At 37.4% G+C, this 15877-nt stretch overlaps 1 protein-coding gene and 1 long non-coding RNA gene across 24 annotated transcripts in view; one reads left to right on the top strand and one right to left on the bottom strand.

Moving 5' to 3' along the window:
* elavl4 (ELAV like neuron-specific RNA binding protein 4) overlaps window positions 1-15877 on the bottom strand; it is a 111774-nt gene that overhangs the window by 46127 nt on the left and 49770 nt on the right. For all 22 annotated transcript variants that reach the window (XM_087262746.1, XM_087262748.1, XM_087262745.1 and 19 more), the window contains 1 exon segment: window positions 15436-15676. In XM_087262746.1, the coding sequence (XP_087118872.1) occupies window positions 15436-15676 (241 nt within the window).
* On the top strand, window positions 960-9321 carry LOC141375598 (uncharacterized). 2 transcript variants are annotated; one of them, XR_015497721.1, is made up of 4 exons: window positions 960-1060; window positions 2161-2298; window positions 5510-5803; window positions 7573-9321. It is a non-coding gene; the product is annotated as an uncharacterized LOC141375598 (long non-coding RNA). The 2 variants fall into 2 exon arrangements; XR_015497722.1 differs by lacking the exons at window positions 5510-5803; window positions 7573-9321 and adding an exon at window positions 2540-4374.

Here is a 15877-nt window from a genome sequence, read left to right as displayed (position 1 = left end):
AGAAGTTTGCATATTTAAATGTTTTGAGAGATACTTATGCTCGTTCTGCTTTTATTTGATTAGAAATCCGAATGTGATATGATAAAATAATTAAAAATAACTCCCCATATAACAAAAATACCTCTGCGCATTTAATAGTGAAGTTCCAATAAATCTTATAAGCAGGGTTTTTACACATTTTTACTACTAAAGTTCCACTATTTTTCTAGCACTTTCAAGTTAATTTTCATAACTTAATGTTTTATGTAATGTCTATGTACTGTATTTACATTGTAAATAATAAAAACAATGCACGTTCAAATTTATTACAGCATATCATTAAAAACACAAAACAAATCTAATTAGTTTGAATTTATTTTATATATTTATTGTATGTAAAAATTTATTTAGGTAATGCTTACACATGGCAGTTCATTCCCGCTGTGGCACCTCTGAAATTGAGACTAATCCGAAGGAAATTGAAAGAATAAATGAATTTTTAAAAAATAAAGAATAGAATAAATGATGTTTTTGGCCAAAGACAAATAGGAAGACAACTAACCAATCATTCATTCATTCATACCCCTCCAGCTGCAACCCATCACTGGGAAACACCCATACACACATCACACACACAGTACACTAAGGCCAATTTATGCATACTCTACACAGAAATGCCAACTGACCCAGCTGAGGTTTGAACCAGCGACCTTCTTGCTGTGAGGCGATTGTGCTACCCACTGCGACACGGTATTGCCTCATCTTCTTCCTTTAATCTAGGCTTTTTTAAACCAGTAGGCATCTAATGTCATTTCCATGAGGTGATTTATGCTGCTACAATCCTATGTTTGTCTTGTCTCATCTGTTTTTTTTTTTCTTGTTCCTGTTTTGCTTAGAACACATTCAATTGGCCACTTCCAGCTTGCTTGATCCTGATTGGCCTACAGTGTTTTAAAAAGCGATGACACCACTTCCTTGGCAGCCATCTTGTTTTTGGTCACTTGCTTGTGTTTGTTGAAATGTTTGAATGTGGTATAGTGCAGAGTTTTTGGATGTGTTAGGACTGGGAATATTGAGATTTGTGAGTACTGTTTGTTTTGTTTGACTTCTGAGATAATATTGAGATTTGTGAGTACTGTTTGTTTTGTTTGACTTCTAAGATTATATTGAGAATTGTGAGTACTGTTTGTTTTAGTGTTTGCTTTGTTTATGATACTTTGTTCCACCGGCTTGTTTGACCTTTGTTGCCTGCTGACATTGATTTTGCATTGTCCTTCAAATATGGTTGCCTGTTTTTGTAAATAGATTGTAAATAGTGTATATATTGGGATAGTAATGAGTTTGACGCCATTTTCTTTGTAAAACCTTTTGGCCTCTGTTTTTGTGTTAGGTAGTTAGGGAAGTGAATTGTACTTTCTTTTCTTTTATTTTTGATCAGGTAAGTTAGAGATTTAATATAAAGGAATTTTTGTTTGTTATTTTGGCCTTGTCAGCTCCCAAATTCAAACCCCAATAAATCTTTGAATTCATTTTTGTCGTCTTGTCTTTCATGTTGTGCACCATCCCTAGACGGTGCGTAACAATGCAAATGTTGTATGCAACAGTTGTAGTTTAGACTATATTGTTTACGTGGCGGACGTTGCATGCTCTCTCTTTGTATCTATGTGTCTCTCTTGTTAACAAGCTCAAATACTTGCGCTACATGACAATATATAAGCTTTTTGTCCTAGTATATGAGATTTAAGGATTTGGGACTTTGCTGAAGTCTGTTTCGAAATGAAATCATCAGAGTTAAACGTCATTCGCAACAGTTTTTAATGACGAGCGACTTGCATTGACAGGTAAAAATTGGATCTGCCTGCTTACACTGCAAACACGAGAGCACAGATCAGATTCCTATTGGATACATTTCCACATTTGAACAAGGCTTGAATCTGATTTGAGTAAATCAGGATCCATGTGATTTTCTTCCAGCTTACACATACATGGGGCATATCCGATCTGTGCCACATGGGAGAAAAATTCGGAATTGGGTCACTTGAACCATGCAGTGTAAATGCAGCCTATGTGTCTTCTTTTTGAGGCTTTTAAAAGTTAGTTACAGTAGTTAGTTAGTTGCTTTATGCATGGTCTTGTGATGGTCACAAGCAATCATCAATTTCAATTTGTAATTTCCTGCAGATCGAGAGCCTCATACTGAAATGATGTGGGTGCCAATGAGGAGCAAAGATAGCTGATTACAAATCACGTACTTCCAGGTGGTCCATCCCCAAACGGGCAACTGCCATTGAGATGAGCGGGAATGCTTACGGATAACAGGTATTATAGACCCCCCGCTGTATGATTTTATAACCTGGGGTGTATGTTTGTGATCCAGAAAATATGATCCATAATATGCACAGCTGCATGATGTTCCCAAGAGATGTTGCTTAAGTATGCTGTCATGTTTGTGAACCCGATGTACTGTATGTGTGCATGAAAAAAACATCATTATTGGTTGTAGCATCTCTATGCCGGAGTTACGAGGTCCCAAAGACGCTGTCCTCTTTTTTTTTTCTAGTAATCATCGTCTCAATGATAGCAATGATGAGGAAGATGAGGAAGGGCAGACCTAAGCTACCCGGGTCTAGGTCTACTTTAGCTCTTGAGGAACACGCTGAGTTAAATGGGAGGAATGAGATGTTTCTCTCTCCACTAAATTGAGGCTGTTTGGAGTGAGAGGCTCCATTTGGAGGAGTCGCATTTGAACCATTACGCCTCTTACCTCAGCAGCAGGAGTCAGAGTGTGCGAGATGATAAAATGAGTGTGTGTCCAGTGGGTGTCCTTTCTGTCTTTCTCACGCACACTTTATGGTACATATCATTTACTATAACACACTTGCGTGCGCACACACATATTACGCTGTGCTCGACATCATTTATCATCAAAGCTTTGCACATGAAAGATATATTTGGCTGATTTTCCCTGTTCTGCGGCTTGGCAGTGAGCTAAAAGTCTTCACGCTAGATTTTTACTAATTTTCCCCCTCTCTCTACATCAATTGTTGATACATAATTTAAAGGCCCAGTGCTTCCATTGATTGAAAATGAGATGAACATTGTAGCAAACACAGCACTGCCTCCAGCAACACCCCCCTCCTCCCCACAAAACCCTCCGGCAGCCATGTTGTGCCGACAGTTGCAGTTCCCTTAAGCTTAAATCAGGTGGGAGAGCTGAAACTAGCATCCGCTTGAGAGAGAACAGCAGCACAGACGCGAGATGACAGCTCAACGAGCATGTGACATTAACGCACCTTGATATCACAAAGCTCTCTGGCTACGAACAGGAAAATCTGTTTGGTCAGACTTAAATTTAGTCACATTTAGGATGTGGAAGGCAAAAAGAGAGAAAGGACGAAAATCCATTTCAATTTGTCAAAACAAATGTATCACCGCTGCTGCTTGCTTGACATTTCGCCCTTGTTGCTACAGCATCAAGGGACAGAGACATGTCTCTGCAGTAAAAGACATCTCAAAGACATTGTTTGCTACATTTTATATAGTATACAAGTACACCATTGCATCACAGCTTGCGTAATGCCAAAATATGGCAACTTTACGACTTCATTTAATTAGCTTAGTGATCTTCCATCCAAAGAGACAAAAGCTGACTGAAGTGTAATTGGATAATGTAAGGTGAAATGAGATAATCTCTATTCTTAATGCTGTTTATCGTTGCATCTAATAGCCTTAATTCGACCCATTTGTACATAAAACACTTAAGGGATGCCTAAGTGCTCTCTCCCAGACAAAAGCATCATTCTGATTGGATTTGCATTAGAGATTCATATTTCGCTAAGAGGTTGTGTAAAACCATTAGCTTACCTCACCTTGTGCGAACCTAAGGTCTGTTCTTGTGTACTTACTGTACTTGCTGTGTATTTTAAAAACAAAAGTTAATATTGTACTTTTAACTGTTAATTGCAAATATGAAAAGTATTGGAAACATTCAGACCCATAGCCAGCCTGGTAAAAGGAGTGGTTCTTTATTTCTCGAAAACATAAAAGGTTTAAATACTGCGTTTATATTGACATTTCAAACAAATTCTTTGCTGGATTATCATCATACCCACACTTTTTGATGTAGCAAAAATTTTTTCTAAAGATTTAGAATAAAGAAATGTTCTATCTAAAATTTTAAAATCCAAATTTATTACATCATATCATTAGAATATAAAATCGGCCACTTTATTAGGTACACCTTACTAGTTCGGGGTTAGACCATCTTTTCCGTTCAGAACTGCCTTAAACTTTCATGGCATTGATTCAACAAGGTACTGGAAAATTCCTCTGAGATTTTGGTCCATATTGACATAATAGCACCACACAATTGCTGCAGATTTGACGGCTGCACATCCATGATGCAAATCTTCCATTTCAACACATCCCAAAGGTGCTCCATTGGATTAAGCACTGGTGACTGTGGATGCCGTTTGACATCTCAGTCATTTTCCTTGGTCTAAATTTGGCCAATATAAAAAAAAAAATTAAAACATGTACATATGTTTTATACTTTCTTACAAAGCTGGATATTGGACTAAAAGAAAATAATGTTTGCATTGGCCAAATCTGATTAGCTGAAGTCACGCCAACAGTATTCCACTTGTTCTTAAAGCCTTCTTCAATGGCTTATTTTTACATTTATGATAGCATGGTATTGGCTCAATTATATGCAACAAATTAAAGACCTTTGTCAGTGGGGGGTGGGTCTTTCAAACCAGCCGAACCCCACTGGCTACGAGCCTGATCTTGGATTGAATAGTACGCCGGTAAATACGATGTTTTGAAAATATGATATAATGTTGTTTTATGTAATGCAAAAACATTGTGAGCTTCATATGCAATTGTAAAACTCAAATGTACAACTACTTTACAAAATCTAACTAAGACTATGGTTTTATTATAAATATTTTTTTGTATAGGATATAAACTGATGTTAAAAAGTTTGGGGTTGGTAAGTTTCAAGCAAAATAGCACCATTTACTTGACCAACACTCAGTAGTGTATTGTAATATTATTACTATTTGAATGATGACTTTTTGAGCCATAATTGTAGTCTTCAGTATTAAATGATGTTTCAGAAATAATTGAATAAGATGATTTGATGTGGAAAATATTTCTCGTTATGATCGATGATAAATAGTTGTGCTGCATAATATTCTACTCTTAACAAAAACAAATCTTATTGACTTAATCATATTTGCAAGATTAATTGATAGTTTGTGAAATAAAGATCTTCATTTACAAGAAACTAACATGCGCTTTTATGTGAAATACCTTCAATGAATGAGACTTACAGTCAGACTGCTGAACTTTTAGTTTGTTTTGTTTTCTGCTTTCTACTGAGTTCCATAGGCACTGATTTAGTGTGGGTTGGCACATTGGTAACATCAGTCAAACTAAACATCCAGTGATTTCACCAACTCACACGCTAGTAAACCCTATACTGTAAATCTATCTGAAATGATGCGTCTGTATTTTGCTGTGCCAGGCTGGCGACAGCTGGAAGACACAGGAATCTCCCGCCCCCGTTCCCCCACTCTGCTGTGCTGGAGCCTGGGGCGTGTTGGCATGTAGCCTGTAGTGTGTGGGCTGTCTGGGAGGAGTGTGCATGTGGAAACGAACGGAGCCCCTGTAAATCTGGGACACCCCAACGAAGCGACGTCAGACCCCGCATACTAGATGACAACACTGGCAGCCACCCCAGGGAACGCTGAGATCCCACGCTCACTTGGAACTGCTGGAGCTGCATGGAGCCAGTGGCTAATGCCAAGCTAACCGCAAGGTAATATTTGTGACTAACCTCAGTAGCACTTTGTGGGTTCGCAATATTGCTAGAGAAAAAAAAAAGAACAGTGAAGTTTGTAATAAAGGAAATGTTGGCTGGAGTTTATAGGAATTATTGCTGTTCAAGCTTGATTCCGTATAACATGGATAAATGCTGACTTACTTGGTATATAGGAGGGTATTTTAGGTGAATATTTTGAATCTGTGTTTATTGGAAATGATGCCACTGGTGAGAGAGGAAACTAGTTTTCTGTTCAGTTTAGTAAACAAAGGGTGTTTTTTTTCAGCCTTATTTAGTTTGGTTGAATTGCACTAGAGTTTGCTTTCCCTGTTGGTGCAGTTCGTTTGGGCAAGTTTGAATGTAGCAATCGCACTCGTGTGAGCACCAAACGCGGACCAAAAAGTGCACTGAAACATCCCTGAAGAGGTAGTCTTGGTACGCTTTCAAACAAGAACTGGAGTGGTTTATTTATGGTAAGAACAAGATCCAAACGAGGACAGACCCAACCACAAAAAGCACTGCGCCTTTTTAGAGTAATCCAGGGGAAAAACATTGCCTGATGGATCGTTGGTAATATTTCCAGATGACCATTTCATAGTTCCTCCTAAAGTGACTTGCGATGTGCCATTGCCATTTGCAATGCATTGCATTGTTTTCCAGCCGCAGCAGCGCTTCATTCTGCAAATGTATTGTTTGTCTAAAGTGATATACAAACTATATAGTATACTTTGACAAGGGATACAATCAGCCAGCGCAGTCATCCCTCCATAGTAAACCACACTTTGTGTCTGTCGGTTTGTTTACTTGCGTGAGTTTTATTATCATTTTCTCACATGTTAATTCTGACCAATCGAAAAGCAGTTAGGAAATACGTTCAATAACATCTGGCCAATGAGTGATGTGGATTTTGTCACATGATTGCATTATGGTTTAGTCTTATTATTGTGGTGTGAAAAGCACCCAAAAATAGCAGGAAAATGCTACAATGTATCATTTGTTGCCCTTGGTCCAGACCAAATGAACCGAACAACAGATGTGAAAGCACCCAAAGATGCATGAGAATGAAAGCAAAAGTGATAAATGTGAGCAAAGAATTCAACACTACAAAAAACGTGGCTGCTGGATCTTTGACTTTGGTTTAGTAAGTCAGACCTCTAAGCTAAATATTTAGTTACTTTTAACCTCTCTGGCAAAATATAAATAACATATTAATATAATTTTTAAAATCCTAAATTTAAATAGGCTTGATAGTTTCAGAATGAAAAGAAAAGACCAAGGAAAAAACAGTTAGCATTAACACTTTGTTTCCCAGAATGCGTTGTCTGTGATGAATTATTTTTAAAGTGCAGTTGAGTGCTGAATTTCCTCCTTCTGCCATTCCAATACAGATTTTCTTTTGGATGTGGCCAATTCAAATTCATCCTCAAGAACTATAAGTTGGCCAATTTTCGATTATGATTGTAGCTCACCAAACACAAGGCCATGGCTCCAACTCCGATACAAGATTGCAGCAAATATCAGCAGCAATTGGAGAAAAAAATAAAGCCAAATTTCCCCCATTCACATTTTTATATAACCCAATAGAAAGTAAATAGCCTTCTCTGTAAAAAACAAAACAATAAAACAGAAGGTGATTGGTTTATTCTTGTGCTCATGTTTGTCAGCGGCTGTGCGATGGTGACAGAAAGTTCATTGTCAAACAATGTAAATGAGGTCTGAATGTTTTACCCTGAATAACAACCTATCATTTACTTTGTTTACTCCAGGCTGAATGCGAAACACATCACGACGTCGAATTATGTGAGGAAGTTGATGTTCCCTGCAATCACCACGGTAGCTAATTCCTGCTATTCTATCAGACTTTTTCCCCCAATACCAATTTCTCCTGTACAATTTCAGCACTTAGGCACCACGTTGTATGTGTTTGGTTGTTTTAATTCAGCCTTATGCTGTTTTTAACAGAAAATGACAAAACATGGAAAACAGTTCATGATTTATTTCTACAGCATCAGATAAACACGGCGCATGTTTGACATGGAGATTTTTCACACGTTCGCAGCAGTCTAACACTTACTGAGGTGTTTCAAACCTCAACGTGCTTTTGCAAACATCAAGCACAATGAATTTTTCATGCCACTACATCTGCTTTTCCCTGCAGTTTTTCATCAGTATGATGGTGTGAGTTCCAGCACATCTGCCAAGGAATGCTAAGATGTCTTCCTGGTTTTAAATCACATGCCATCCTTAATTTGCTAGTGGGTGGAGCAGGCTGCTCTTCGGTCAGTATAGAGACACGAGTCATACAGTATACGCTTCCGCATTGATGTCGGCTCAGCTTGTCTGCAAGGTTAGCATGCGCTAAGCTTGGCAGCAGACCGTGGACACCGCGTTCGGGTCAGCAGCATGACAGATGGTTGGGTGCTCGCCGTACGAGTGGGTTGTGTACCTGAACAAGCAGTCGCACAAAGCAGCTTTGATGTAAGCTACATAAGTGTTAAACACAGAGTGAACTGATAGCAGCACCGCCGCCTGTGCCAACCCATTAAATACCAACAATGGCATCTGCGGATTGGGCAAGAAGGGGAAAATAATGAAGCAAAATGGCAGGCGACAAAAGCAGGTTGGGAGCGATAGCATGTGCCGCTTGCTTTTCTGCTACACAGGGAGAGGCCTAAACCGCAGGGGGGGTGGTGTGAAGGGGGTTGGCGCTGTTTCTCTGAAGCCATTTTTAATCGTGAGGTAATTATTTACTGCTTGAAGAATATGAACAGAAGATTATCTGCAGTCGCTCTTTTTTTTTTCCCTCTTCTCCTCATCAGATGGAAAATCACAGATGCAATCAATTCACGTCCCTGCCTGAGTGTGTCCTTTTTCTGCGGTATCATTATAAACACAATTGTGTTCATTTTCACGCGCAAAAAAAGGATCCGCAGAGCTGGAGAACCTGACAAGTATCCAATTCTTTTCCCCTTTCGAACCGCCGCTCAATCAGTCTTTTCCATTTTGCTTTGTGCTGATAGCCAGAAGCGTTAACACTTTCTTAATGTATTCCATTAAAAGTTTTCATTCAATATGATTCCTGGCTCACAGAAAATCACCATTACTCCCTATGGGCTATGTGTTTATCCTCACTATTAGCACAGAACGGGTGTTGCTGAGGTAGCAACACTGGGCCGGGGATGTGTGCATTTAGAGTAGGGGATTTTCAGCTTGATTCAAACTTTTAAAAACAAAGGCTTTCCGCTAAGTTAGCAGCATCGCCATCTGCTTTATTCGGCATCTCGACACAATCCTTGCGGTAATGACTTCTGAAATGCTTTCCCCACTGTGAGGTATGTGATAAAGCCGCTTCTGCTGACACTTTACATAATCGCTGATAAATATTGGCCCACTGTCTCTTTTAATTCACAGTCTACAGAAATGAATTATTCTTGGAATTATTCTTTTGTGCAAAGAATCAACAACAAAAAAAAAAAAACAACAACAACTAATAAATAAATTAAGCTAATATACAATAGGTTATGTGTTTGATGCTGTTTTGTCAGTAAACTTCATATAGTCTGTTTTAGGCTTCAGGGACATATGTGTGAGAGGAATGAGATTACTTATTTATTTAACCTTAAGATTATTGCATTATTTTGTTTTGTTTTAAATGCCAAGGTAACATTAAAGGGGTAGATTGCACCAAAATCTAAATTTACTCACTATTTACTAACGCTTCACTTGATCCAAAGCTGTTTGAGTTTCTTTTTTTTTCACAAGAAATAGGATATTTTAAAGTAAGCTGAAAACCTGTAAGCATTGACATCCATAGTAGAAAAACAAGTACTATGGAAGTCAAAGGTAACAGGTTTTCAGCTTTCTTTAAAATCTTCTTTTATGTTTAACACAAACAGTTTAGTTTCAAACTTAAACAGTTTTAGAACAAAGGAAGGTGGACTAAATAATGACATTTTTAAGTTTTGTATGAACTATCCATTTAGCTATGTTTTGTTTGCAATAAGGTTAAAATTGTTAACAGTAGATAACCTCACTAGATACCATAAACAACAAACTTGAGTTTCAACTACACACACACACACACACACACACACACACACACACACACACACACACACACACACACACACACACACACATTTTAACTATATACTGTATATAGTGCAATACATATTTAGTTTTTTTGTTAATTACTTTATTTTGTTAGTTACTTTTTGTTATTTACTAAACAGACAAAAAGTGTGAAATACTCTTAACATGAATTTACAGTTTTTTTAATTGGTTTGGAACCATTTTCACAAGCAATCAGTACATTTTCAAAACTCTTAGTACTTATATCACAGATCATCAAAGTACCTTTTTCCAAACATTTCAGCATGTGTTCAGTTGTGTTCGTACATTACAAATAATCATAAAATATCCTTTTCACTGCACAAAGTGTTTCATCTAAATAAATGGTTCATTCACAGTACCTGCTTTTATAAAGCTATTCATATCAAACTTGATTGCCATCTTTTTTCATTCAGTTTAATACATTTGTCTCTTATTTAATTCAACTTTTTAATCAATAAGTCGTTTATTGTGTCTATAGATATTTAACTTGTCTGCTTGTTGTCTGATCGTTTGTAAGTTACAAACTTTCAGAAATACCAATTACTTATTATTTTCACCTGATGATCACAGTTAGATACATTTAAGTAACTTGCAAAGTAAAATTAAATTATATTACAATACAGTGAATACATTTTTTTTGCACGTGTATGTAAATGATTTGATGTGTTCACATAGAAATCTGCTAAAAAAAAAAAAGCAAATTACATTTATGACATACAAGTTTATATTTGGATTTCCACAAATATAGTTAAAATGGCTGTTTACATAGTTTTGTCGACCATTGGAATTCCACATATGTTTATCTAGGTTCAAATATATATGTGTGCATGTGTGAAGCGGTTATTTTTTCAATATTTTTAAATAACTCCTGCATAGCATATTTTATATATGTGAAATACAAATATGAACTTGTCTGTCATATACAGTTGAAGTCAGAATTATAACTCCCCCTGAATAACTAGCCCTGTTTATTATTTTTTTTCCCAATTTCTGTTTAATGGAGAGTTTTTTCCAACACATTTTTAAACAAAAATTTTTATTTCTAAACACAGGTTTTTAAAAACCTATAATCTCTAATAACTGATTTATTTTATCTTTGCCATGATAACAGCACATAATATTTGACTAGATATTTTTCAAGACACTTCTATACAGCCTTAAGTGACATTTAAATGCTTAACTAGGTTAATTAGGTTAACTGGGCAGGTTAGGGTAATTAGGCAAGTTAATGTATAAAGATGGTTTGTACAATAGACTATATCGAAAAAAAAGCTTAAAGGGGCTAAAAATTTTGACCTTAAAATGGTTTTAAAAAATTAAAAACTGCTTTTATTCTAGCCAAAATAAATAAGAGTTTCTCCATAAGAAAATATATTACCAGATATACTGTGAAAATGCATTTGCTCAATTAAACATAATTTGGGAAATATATAAAAAAAGAAAAAAAATCTATATTTCTGACTGTAACTTTATGTAATTTGCATATATTGTCATATATTAGATTTCTATATGGGTTCTTTGATCATGTTTTCATGTTATATAAACTTTTAAACAAGATGTAGTTTTTGTCAGTTTGCTGTGATTGCTGTGTATACAGTTTAACAGAACAATAATATTAATTCAGCACTGAGAGAAATTTTAAATCTTTATCTTGTATTTTTGGCCACTGAATGAACTGATTGTTAAAAGTACTATGTTGAAAAAAAGATCTTGCTGTTTTGTTTTGGTGATTAAAGCAAATTTTCTAAATATATAGCACAATGATCTTGTGTTCTGAAACAATGACTGTGTGGAATGAAAATATGTGAAACTACAATGAAATCAATGTTACAAATGTGATCAGTTTAAAGTTTTGTGCTAAAAGATGTAAAACATGTACACTTTATGAAAATAGTACCAAACCATTTAAAAGCCCAAAGTAAAACAGCCTTAGCAATATCCCAAAATATAATTTCCATAACAGAATGAATGGTGTATTTAAATGTGCTGATCTTGCATGTGGATCAACTGTTAGAAGTTGTTAGTAGACTAGTTAGAAAATGTGTTTTAAGGGATTTTGCTATCTAAAAGAGAGTGCTCCTTGAAGAAACATCCATGCGTGTATGACTACATTAAATAAAAGATTGAGCCTCAGGTCTCCAGTGCACTGCAAGTACAGCCAGAGGTCAGAAAGAAGATGATGAGAGAGCATGTGTGCTTTTGAAAGTGCAAGAAGAGGAAAGAGAAGGACGGATAAACAATCTAGGGTGGCACTTTAGCAAGCGGGAGTCACCCAGGCTTGACAGGGCAAGAGAACAGTAGCCGTGGCAAACGGTACATCACTGCATTGCATCTCATCAAAGCTGACAGGAGCGGGGGAAAGAAAAAAGGAAAAAAAGAAGAAGCCTGTCTATTACGTGCAAAGGCCCAAAGCTTCTCACCTTGTCGAGGGAGCCGTCTCTAGCTAGCTTTTCAACTGCCGTGTACAAGGCTTGCTCGAACGTCAGAATTCTTTGAAAAGCTGAGAAGTGACTTCACGCCGACGTCCAAACCCTATAGATGAAAGTCGTGCGGAGAGCTCAAGAAGGTTGATATGGTCAAATATTATGACATCTGGGTTCAGATGTAATCTCTGATGCCCCACAATCTATTTTGAACCCCAGACAGCAGCTAATGACGGCAGCAGACAGAACTCGCTGCCTCCTTGTGCGCTCTGCTTTTACAATGATCAAAAAGCGATTTGTTAGCTTAAAAATCTGAACTGGGAAATTGCACCCCTGGGATCCCAGAGCAAAGAGTGCGGTACAGGGAAGAGCTGTGTTTATGATGCACTATGTGTTCCTGAGCCTGAACAAAGACTAAGTAGTAAGACAGTGAGTGATGTTATGTTATCTTTTGGCTAATGCAACCAGCTACTTATAAAAAAAAAAAAAAAAAAAACACGTTGCATTTGGTGTATGTGACCATATCCTGAGACTTTCCCACATGTACGGGCTGAAAAAGGAGCATGTGTCAACTCTCATGATGATGATTCTAATGACGATTCTGTTGCCCAACCATCTGACTGCCTGGCAATGAAATCCTGCAAAACCTGTGGTCAAGAGCCAAGAGTCTTTCTCTCCCTTCGTCTCTCTCTCTTGCCTTTTGTCTCAAAACCAGTGGCTTTAGGCCTGGCCCTGTTTTAATGAGATTATCCAGAGCGAAGTGTCACTAAGTAGGATATAAAATGGAGGCCATTATCTGGCATTATTTCTGAGCAGCCTCCCCATCCATCTGCTTACCACCCACATAGTCACTACGGTGGGATTAGAACTCTTATTAGCAGGGGAGTGCTGCTTAAACACCTCTATGTCCTCTTTTTCTCTCCTCCTTTCTCTCTGGGCACTGTAAACAATAGAATAGCCCCTCTCGTCCAATGTTTCCAACTCCCGAATTGTCTTACAATTTAGGTATGATGATGTACAAGTGTATCAGACAGATCCAATGACACAGTGATTGTATCACTGTGGATGCCAATTTGGAGAGAAAATTAAGGATGCTTTACATTTTATTATAAGGGTATGTTTTATTTGTATGTTTTTTTAAGTAAATTTTTTTTAGGTTTTAGGTCAGATGTGCTTTGTACCTTGTTACATTTAAATAAATAATCAACATTTTATAAAATAATACATCTTTGTCTAATTACAATTATACATTTTTAATAAGCACTGGTCAGAATAAACGTGTATTATTTTTGACTTTTGTTAAGCTAAATGATGATGAAACATTATTTTTCATTTTATTTATTCATTCATTCATTCTTTCATTCATTTTCTTGTCGGCTTAGTCCCTTTATTAATCCGGGGTCGCCACAGCGGAATGAACCGCTAACTTATCCAGCAAGTTTTTACGCAGCGGGTGCCCTTCCAGCCGCAACCCATCTCTGGGAAACATCCACACACACATTCACACACACACACACACACACACACACACACACACACACACTCATACACTACGGACAATTTAGCCTACCCAATTCACCTGTACCGCATGTCTTTGGACTGTGGGGGAAACCGGAGCACCCGGAGGAAACCCACGCGAACGCAGGGAGAACATGCAAACTCCACACAGAAACGCCAACTGAGCCGAGGCTCAAACCAGCGAAATTCTTGGTGTGAGGCGACAGCACTACCTACTGCGCCACTGCTTCGCCTTTTTTACATTTAATTTAATATATATATATTTGAAAAATAAAGTAATAACTTGGATATAATGCACTTTTTTTTACTACCTGACAATAGTATTGTCGTCGATCCCAGTAGTAAAAGCAACAAATAACAACTTGACTTCTATTTGATCATTTGGAAAAGTGGCAGAAGATAGATTTTTCCGATGAATCATCTGTTGAACTGCATCCGAATCATCACAAATACTGCAGAAGACCAAATGGAACCAGCCATGGACCCAAGATTCTCACAGAAATCAGTCAAGCTTGGTGAACGAAAAATCATGTTTTGGAGTTACATTCAGTATGATGGTGTGCGAGAGATCTGCAGAGTGGATGACAACATCTACAGTCTGAGGTATCAAGATATTTGTGCTGCCCATTACATTACAAACCACAGGAGAGGGCAAATTCTTTGGCAGGATAGCACTCCTTTTCATACTTCAGCCTCCACATCAAAGTTTCTGCAAGCAAAGAAGGTCAAGGTGCTCCAGGATTGGCCAGCCCAGTCACCAGAAGTGAACATTATTGAACATGTCTGGGGTAAGATGGAGGAGGAACCATTAAAGATGTATCCAAAGAATCTTGATGAACTCTGGGAGTCCTGCAAGAACGCTTTCCTGGTCATTCCAGATGACTTTGTTAATAAGTTATTTGAGTCATTGCAGAAATGTATGGAAGCAGTCCTCCAAGCTCATGGGAGTCATACACAATATTAATTATTTTTTCACTGCACCATGACTTTATATTCTATATTGTACATTATTTCTGTTAAGTGACAAGACTTTTGTTTAAGCAAAGTCAGACCTTACTGTCTTAATTAAATAAGTAAAAACTAAGACGTGATCATATTTAATTTTGCTAAAATTAGCGTAAACTAGAGGCTTTTGCCATTTGATATGTCACTTCTGATACCAAATCATCAACTAGAAGTTAAGTTATTATTTGCTGTTCCTAAAACTTAAATAAGCGATAAGTGCATTTGTGTAAAATAACTTTTGAAAATTAAATTTGATGCAAACACTAAACTAGTAAACGTGTTTATTATTCGGTGTTTTTGTCAGTAACGACATGCTTTTTTTCAGCTACTATTATTCAAATATGTGATTCATTCTACTAATTAATTTGATTAACATTTTAATCAATCGGCAGCTACGTTAAAAGCTAATGACTCCTCCTGTTCCAACTTAATTGGCTCGCATCCCAAAGTTTTGCTTTCTAACTAACCTATAATACCCAAGACATTGCATCCCTTCTGCCTCTGCTACACAGTTCATTATGCAAATCGAATGCAAATTTCTTTTCCGTTGTTCCACTTCCTTATTAGTACCTGTGATTTTGTCTCGAACCAGCTTGCAGGACTCGATCTCACCAATGCTGCCAAAGAGGCTGCGGAACTCTTCCTGGGTCATGTTCTGGGGCAGGTAGTTGACGATGAGGTTGGTCTTGCTGTCATCATTAGAGCCGCCGGTCTGCATGGGTGAGGGGCAGCTGCGGCTGTTGCTGGAGGGTCCGTTGGCTGTGGCGGAGTTTGGCCCATTCGTCACCTGAGGCTCCATGTTGCTGATTATCTGCAGACAAAAGACGAGTTGAAGGACGTGGCATTTGAAATGTGAGCATTGATTCCTTTCTAAACTTGATTCTTGCACACCCACCGTAAAGAACCAATATTTTAGCATTGACTAATCTGGTTTACATTATATTGAGAAGAAAATCTGTAGCGTTATTAACATCCCAAATAAAAAGAGGGTTGGAATAATCTTGTGTATGCA

Source organism: Danio rerio, chromosome 8 (assembly GCF_052040795.2).
Source record: "Danio rerio strain M-AB ecotype USA chromosome 8, GRCz13ab, whole genome shotgun sequence".
NCBI classification, from domain to species: Eukaryota; Metazoa; Chordata; class Actinopteri; order Cypriniformes; family Danionidae; genus Danio; species Danio rerio.
This window is presented reverse-complemented; position numbering and strand designations above follow the sequence as displayed.